The following is an 8,354-nucleotide window of genomic DNA, read 5'->3' on the forward strand; positions in this document are numbered from 1 at the left end:
TGAGTTCACCACACACACACACACACACACACACACACGACCTGAGACTGAAAACAGAGAGTATTACAGGAGTGAAAGAAGCAAATGTTAAAGAATTCCTTAAACAAATCGCCTTTCTCTCGCTCGCACACATGAACCGAGCACCACTCATCTCCAAACATCAGCCGAACACTCAGGGTAAGAGGTAATTGGCGAGTGGATTAGATCTCTTAATGCACGTGAAGTAGCTGAGAGCAGCAGTCGAGCAGGATGATTGGGTTACGCTGCTGGATGTTGATACCAAAACCACAGCGTTGCATTACAGATGGAACATGACGGGCAGCGGAGCAAGCGCTGCTCATTTCAACCAATCAAATGCACAGGAAGATGAGGAGATAGAGGAAGTGACAGGGGTCAGAGAAAACATCGTGAGAGAGAGAATGAGAGGAGACAGAAAGCAGGAGAGAATTTTTCTGAATGTAAGAAAAGTTGAATGTGTGGAAGTGAGGATGTTTTTGTAAATGAATATGCACATAACAATATGAGTAGGTCAATCCCAGAATGCATGTGCATTTAAAGGGGACATACACTACTGTTCAAGTAAGATATAAAAAAAAAAAAACAGTCTCTTATTGCTCATCAAGGCTAAATTCATTTGATCAGAAATACAGTAAAAACGGTAATATTGTGAAATATTATTACAATTTAAAATAACTGTTTTCTATTGTAATATATTTTAAAATGTATTTTATTTCTGTGATGCAAAGCTAAATTTTCAGCTTTACTCCAGTCTTCAGTGTCACATGATCCTTCAGAATTTGGTGATTATTAATGTTGAAAACCACTGTGCTGCTTAATATTTTTGTAGAAACGGTGAAATTTATTTTTGGGATTCTTTGAATAGAAATCTCAAAAGAAGCACATCATAAATCATAAAATAACATCATAAATGTATCAACTGTCACTTTTGATCAATTTAACTCATCCTTGCTGAATAAAAGTATTAATTTCTTTACAAAATCTTACTGACTTCAAACTTTTGAATGGTAGTGTATGATAGAAAATATGATTTTCCTTGATCTTTGCTTAAAACAGATATTAATGCTATCATTAAACTCAAGTCTAAGGTGATGCTTGATCAAAGAGTCAGATAGAGGATGGAAAAGAAAAGTGTGTTAAGAAATGTTATATATAATAATTGAATAACATTATAAGTGGATAAAATGAAGTGTTGAATATAAACACTTTAGATACAGAGTGACAAAGAGGAAACAAAAGGGAATTTTGCATCAGCACCTCTTGTGCACTCCTGCGAGTGCGGTCTCTCTGAGAGGAAACAGTTTAGGGTAGACGATGGTGAACATGGGCTGACTACAGCGGTGACAGTGACCCAGAGGCGACCGGACCACATCCAGCAGACTCTTAGGCAACAGGAACGGCGTCAGGAACCTCACATCTGCACGCAAGACAGGAGAACATGAGAACATTTAGGCTGGTGAATGTGAAGGAACCTGATGCTTTGTTGTGGGTTTGTTTGGGACTCTTACCCTTACTGGTCCAGCTGTGGGCCGCATGTAGGACTCTGCACGCCAGCTCCTCCAGAGGCAACACGCGGTCAGTCTCGGAGCCGATGGCCTTCACTTCAGAGGGCAGAGGAACAGTCACATCTCCCAGCGTCAGACAGAGCTGCTTCAAGTCAGAGATCTGCGCAGCTAGACCACATCTGTGCATGCAGACAGATAAATAACATCAAGTGAACACAGTCATGTTAAAAAAGCCAGGAAACAACCACACCAACTACCATGAAAAGCTATGTATACTGCCAAATCAGCAACTGTGATACTAATGTCGGAAAGTTTGCATTTTTCCACCCAGAATCTGCTCGGCTGTGGGATCGGCGAATCTCTCTTGGGAAAATACGCAGTGAAAGCAGCAGAATGTTTTAAAAGTCAACAAGTCAAGTTTACAGTTTACAGAACCAGTTGGGAGATTTACTATAGCATAGCACTATAAAAGACAACCCTCTACGCACACCTTGGCAATATAATCGCCATTGGCTAGTAAAATTTTTTTGTTTACTCGCCACAACTACCATGAAAAGCTATGTATACTGCCAAATCAGCAACTGATACTAATGTCGGAAAGTTTGCATTTTTCCACCCAGAATCTGCTCGGCTGTGGGATCGGCGAATCTCTCTTGGGAAAATACGCAGTGAAAGCAGCAGAATGTTTTAAAAGTCAACAAGTCAAGTTTACAGTTTACAGAACCAGTTGGGAGATTTACTATAGCATAGCACTATAAAAGACAACCCTCTACGCACACCTTGGCAATATAATCGCCATTGGCTAGTAAAATTTTTTTGTTTACTCGCCAGACTGATATACTATTTTACACACACACACACACACACGTTTACTTAGCTATCTAAATGGGGACATTACATAGACGTTGGCGTGTAAAATCTAAGAATTTATTAGCCAATTGCTAATGTTAGACATTATTTAGTCGCCCAGAGTAAGATTTAGTCGCATATGCGAGTGATTTACTCACAATGTAGAGGGTTGAAAGATATTGAAGAGTTTTGTTGTCTGTCTGGGGAGAGTGAGCTCTGCTTGCAGGGTTACATGTGTGAAAAAAAATCAATGTTGTTTACTTTGAGATGGATGGAAAGTCTGACCGAGTCTACGCACATTTTCCACTAGTTTCTGTGGCACTGTTTGTCCAGTCGCTCACAGGAATCTCAATGAGCTCCACTTTGTTGCATGCTGATTCATTATTGTGTTAAATCATCTATTTCAGATTTATTCTAGACATAATGTCACATAAATTGATAAAAAAAAAAAAAATAGAGACAAAAGATAAAAACAATAAAAGAAAATAAAATCTAATTCTCTCGCACTTAATACATTTATTTCTTTATGTCTGGCCTATGAATGAGCTGGGAAAAATAATGTTAATTTCTGTGAATTTAAATCAACTTTAAAATGCGGGACAATGAACTGACAGTTTTCATTCAAAAAGACAGAGATCAAAACATCACCAAACACAAACACGCTGCACTGCTAAATCTGACATCTATTTATTATAATTGGTTTATGTGAATATCGTTTTGAGTTGACTTAAATTAAAGGTTGTTATCATATTTTATATGATCATATTGTTATCATATGTCATATATCATATTATCATATTTGTTATCATATTGATATCATATACTTATGATTACACAATTAAAATGCTAAATGTGATTAATCATGAGTAATTACAGAAATATGTGCAATTAATTAGTTCATTTTTTAATGGATCACCAGCTCTACTTTATAGTAATTTTTGTAAACGTCAAGTTTGAAATTTCACGACAACAACAAACAACAACAAACTCACTCACTCACCCACTGCAGCCGATGACTTTGTTATAAAGATACGATGGAAGTCCCTTCAGATGAGCGTTGTTGTCCACAAAGACAAACTGCAGCTCCATGCAGCGCCCCAGATCTGACAGAAATATAAAACATCAGTATATCAGCAACAATGTCAAATAATTCACCTGGTTTTTGTGCAATATATTCCAAGACATCTAAAGCGAGGAACAGAAAACCTTTCTCTCAAAGGTGTAGCTCTCAAATATGAATCACTTTTGGTATGTTCCTCACAAAAAGCCGTCATATGGTTTCACAGAATCCCTTCAAAAAGTTTGGGATCAGTACTTCAGTAGCATTTAAAAAAAAGAAGTTTTTAAAAGAAGCCTCCTATGCTCACCGAGGCTGCATTTATTTGATGAAAAATACAGTAAAGATAGAAATTTTGTGAAATATTATTATAATTTAAAATAACTTTTTTTTTATTTGAATATATTTTAAAACGTAATTTATTCCTGTGATCAGAGCTGAATTTTCAGCATCATTACTCCATTCTTCAGTGTCACATTATCCTTCAGAAATCATTCTAATATGCCGATTTGCTCCTCAAGAAACGTTTCATATTATTACCAATTTTGAATTGATTAATTCAATTTTGATTACCATTTTTTGCTACATAATAAATGTCTTTACTTTCAACTTCATGAATTCTTGTTGAACAAAAGTATTCAATTCTTTAAAAACAAACATGCAAATAAAAATTCTTACTGACCCCTAAAACCTTGACCTTTTGTATACATGTAAAGGTAACTTTCTTGACAGCACTGTCATATCTTCTCACCCAGGGGCAGTGATGTCAGGCAGTTGGCAGCCATGGAGAGCTCACTGAGGTCGGGCAGCAGACAGAGCAGGCGAGGAAGGCAGTGCAGCAGGTTGCGGTCTGCTGTCAGGCACTGCAGGGACAGACACTGGTGCAGACGCTCTGGAAGAGTCCTCAGGAGGTTCACGGACACATCGAGAGTCTCCAGCTCTCGGAGATCTCCCAGTTCTACCAATACAAGCACATATACAAGTTTCAATCAGGTAAAAGCAAGATATTATAACCCTAGGGAGTCACCTTATGCCCTCTGCTGGCAAAAACAGGAGCTGGTACTTTATGTGACATTGAAAAGGAACCCAAAAAAATTAAAAATAAATTTAAAAAAATCACACCTTCCCACATGTGTGCAATGCATGTCACTAGTTAAATATGCTTGAAACTGGTGGAACAATTAACTGTAAAACACTTAGTTTGGAATAACTCGCATATGATAAATTAAAGCCATGAACAGTCTCGGCTTCAGATGAAACACTGCCCAATTAAAATTGGAAAGAGCAATAAAAAGACTGATATAAAACAACAGTGTGTTTTGAAGCAAAGCATTTAAAGAGAGTGTCAAAGAGCTTAATGATTTCCCCAGAGTCTCTTTATGAAGTTTTACTCCTCAGAAACATTGAGCACAAAAATCAAAGTTTCTTCGCTGAATGAAGTTTAATAACTGCAGGTTTAAAAGCTTCTGCTCATGCAGTTTCCTCATACTCGGCTTTTGAGTGAGACATTATTTGATGCAGTTAAAGCTGCTTAATTACACAGGGGGAAAAATGTTACAGATAATGTCTATGAATTAAACGGGCTGTTTAACGAGAAACATTATTAATTACACTGTTGCAGGAAGGCAGCACTGCATTCATATTCCACTCTCATTTTTCACAATCTTCTGCAAATAATTCAGTTCGAACTACAGAGAGTTCCTTCAGCGACTGGAATATATCCGGTTTATAAAAGCATGTACAGATAAAGCAAAATTATTTTCTGTTTTAATTGCAGCATGTAGCATGTAATTATTTATATTCAATCCGAAATATTATTTTTTAATGTTCTTAAGCATGGTAAAGCAATAAAAACAAATATTCAGCAATTCTTTTTTTGTTTTATTTTTTGTTTATTATTAGGCTTTTCTGTGCACATCAGAATTGATAATCACTATAATCAGTAGCAACAGCTCAAACATTCTCAGTTTTTTGGATTAATGTTGATAAATGTTTGCGACTCACCTTGCGGGAGGAATTTCAGTTGATTGTTGGCCAATCGCAGATGTCGTAATGAGCGCAGTTGACCGATCTCTGGACAGATGACCTGAAGAGCGTTGTCACTCAGGTCCAGTGACTGCAGCTTCGCTAGATTGCCAATTGCTGGAAAACAACATTATGTATCATGTAATGCATAAGGTGCCTGACATCGAAATATTGCTATATACTGTATAATCACGAGATAACGTTACCTTGAGGAATTATCACAATATTGTTTGAGTGCAGGTACCTAAATGAAACAAAAAATAGATTGCAGGACTGTTTCATAATCTTGTTTTTCATCAGGTGTAGTACAAATAATTATATTTTAACAAACTCAGATTTGACCAATTTACATCATATAGCTATTGTTTATGGGTGGGTAAGAAAACGTCCTATTGAACAGTAATATTACAACACACTGACAACTAACATAACATTGTCATAACACCAAGAAGACTGAAGAGTATAACAAAGATTAATACTCACAATTCTATCAAGTTGGGAAGTTTCTGAGCCAGGTTCTCTGGCTGACAGGAGGAAAACAGTATTAGGATGCAAAATATATTTATAATATTTCAATACAGGGCCAAAGCAAAAATGAAGACTAACAGCACTGGGACTGAGATCTTACAAGTGTTGTGAGGGAGTTTCTCTTCATGAAGAGACGCTCCAGGAACTGCATCCCTTCATCTCTGAGGAGCTCCACAGGGAAAATGTTGAGGTTTCTGTAGTTCAGGAAAAGATTCTTGTGTCGCTCTCGCTTGGCCATAAAAATCGCTTCATGGAGTTCAGAAGCCATGGCTGCAAGAACCGTCTTTGGCTGAGAGAGTTTTTCCCTCTTTCAGCTTCTACTTTTGCAGTCTGAAAGAAACATTTTTAACATTTCTTAAAGATTCATAAAGATTTCTTGATTTAAATTATAAATAAATAAATACATTTATTAGGATTTAAGACAAAATATACATTGTAATTAAAAATAAAAAACAATATTACAAAAATAATAGAATATAAACAATAAAATAATGATAAAAAAATAGCAGTAATAATACTTAACCCATTGTTCCTTATTGATTTGATCGAATCAAAAGTGAGATGTATTGTACAGAATGACAGTAACACGTTTACCAGCAACATTAAAGCATTATGTAATGTCAGATACTAAAAATAACGATACACTAACAACAGTATGTACCAAGATGAGATCAGAAAATGATGCTGATACTGTACTGTCATTCAATCTCATAACACATGATGAGTGTAAACAAATTAAGTCTCTACAAAAATCTAATCACCGACTACTTGGCCATCTCAAATTGTTGCTTTTTGGAATTAACGAACCATAAAACTGACCTATGTAATACAAAACACAACAATGAATATCAGTAATGAATTGCAACTTACATTGCATCCCTGTAGTGAATGAAATATGAATTATTCCCTCTTGAAAACCTCTGGAGTTGTTTGTGTACAGCACTAGCCTTCCGTCTGCTAGCAAACGCGTCACTGGATACGAGCACAGAGCATCATGGGAAATGAAGTTTTTCCTGCATCTAAAATCGATAGCGTAGCGACCTGTTTTTATACAGTCTATGGTAGCGACACATTCCACAGCAAGTATAATATAATATAATATAATATAATAAATATAATATAATATAATTAAGCAATAAGGTATGAGAGGCCATGTGGCTTCGCTTCGACGTGCCTAAAAACGCCCTTCAGCCGTGATTTATTCACGATGCAGCACGGCCTCGAGTACCTTATTGCTTTTATAAAACGGTTACCACACAATAAAAAATATTAAAACCAAAAATGTATGTATTGAAATGTTACTTTTTTGAAGCAAGTTCGTTAAATACTGTCCTTCCGCTAAAAATAGTTCCTGACAGCAACAGTAAACGGCAATAGAATGTTCTGAACATGCCTCATCTAATGGAGATTAAATAAAAACAGACAATAGGAGCTCTTATCATTCGCTGTGTCATTTATTTTTTAACACCATATATGATATTTTCTCACACACACATCTGCTTATCTCTCAGCATGAGAAAACGTCCGTTTTCCGTCTTTTAGTTTGAAAACAGACCGATTCGCGGCACAGCGCGAGTTTGCAAGCGTCATTACAGTGTAAACTGATGGACATACAGAATCATACCTGAAACCTGATATACCTGAAAACTAATAAATTCAGTAATATTCCCTCTTCACTTTATAAACTGTAGGCTTCCACACAGACGCGCACACAAATCAACACATCTCCACATGAGAAGCATTTATTAGACGGGGGGAAGGGCGGGGTCTCAAAATTAAAGATGAAAGATGCAACTTAACGCCAGCAGGGGTCACTCATACTTCATTAAATAAATAACAAAGTTAATTCTGTCGAAATACATAAATGAAAGTTTTGATGCTATATTATTATTATAATTACATACATAAATTATTATTAATTATTATTATTATATTATTGATTGCTTATGTTGCTAAGGGTGTTGCTCAGTGATACACAGAACCGTTGGGTGAAGCTTCATAATTCATCAAATTCATATAATAAGAAACAGCTAATTGTTTCAGCTAAAAAAAAACAGCTAATTGTTGTTATAATAATTCTAATATTATATTAATGAAAAGCAATGTCAATGTACAACTTATGTCTTTAAGAAACAAATGTTATGCTTTCAGGAGTCCATGACACAAAATGAAGTTGCTCATGAAGTCATTGTTTCAGTCCTGTTAACCCGCACCTTAGGCGTGTCTGTGCTTTTAATTACCTTTGCTTTAAAAAAATTTCAATCAACTATCATAAACTATATATAATTTGAAAGCTAAAACACTCAAGATCCATGTTCTGAGCTTGTTTTTTAAATCAATACACCAGAGAGGAAAGGGTTAACATAAATGCT

The 8,354-nt window shown here is 35.9% G+C and overlaps 1 protein-coding gene across 1 annotated transcript in view; it reads right to left on the bottom strand.

The window, feature by feature from the left end:
• lrrc28 (leucine rich repeat containing 28) overlaps positions 1-6,944 on the bottom strand; it is a 9,148-nt gene extending 2,204 nt beyond the window's left edge. Inside the window, exons 1-9 of the mRNA XM_016510792.1 lie at positions 6,853-6,944; positions 6,083-6,312; positions 5,938-5,978; positions 5,661-5,698; positions 5,434-5,571; positions 4,181-4,387; positions 3,373-3,475; positions 1,527-1,702; positions 1,276-1,435 (exon numbers count right to left, since the gene is read on the bottom strand). Coding sequence (XP_016366278.1) covers positions 1,276-1,435; positions 1,527-1,702; positions 3,373-3,475; positions 4,181-4,387; positions 5,434-5,571; positions 5,661-5,698; positions 5,938-5,978; positions 6,083-6,250 — 1,031 coding nt within the window. The 5' untranslated portion in view covers positions 6,251-6,312; positions 6,853-6,944. The remainder of the gene's footprint in view (positions 1-1,275; positions 1,436-1,526; positions 1,703-3,372; positions 3,476-4,180; positions 4,388-5,433; positions 5,572-5,660; positions 5,699-5,937; positions 5,979-6,082; positions 6,313-6,852) is intronic.
• Between the last annotated feature and the right edge of the window lie 1,410 nt (positions 6,945-8,354).

This window comes from Sinocyclocheilus rhinocerous, unplaced genomic scaffold, assembly GCF_001515625.1.
Source record: "Sinocyclocheilus rhinocerous isolate Xijiao unplaced genomic scaffold, SAMN03320098_v1.1 scaffold265, whole genome shotgun sequence".
Classification (NCBI taxonomy): Eukaryota; Metazoa; Chordata; class Actinopteri; order Cypriniformes; family Cyprinidae; genus Sinocyclocheilus; species Sinocyclocheilus rhinocerous.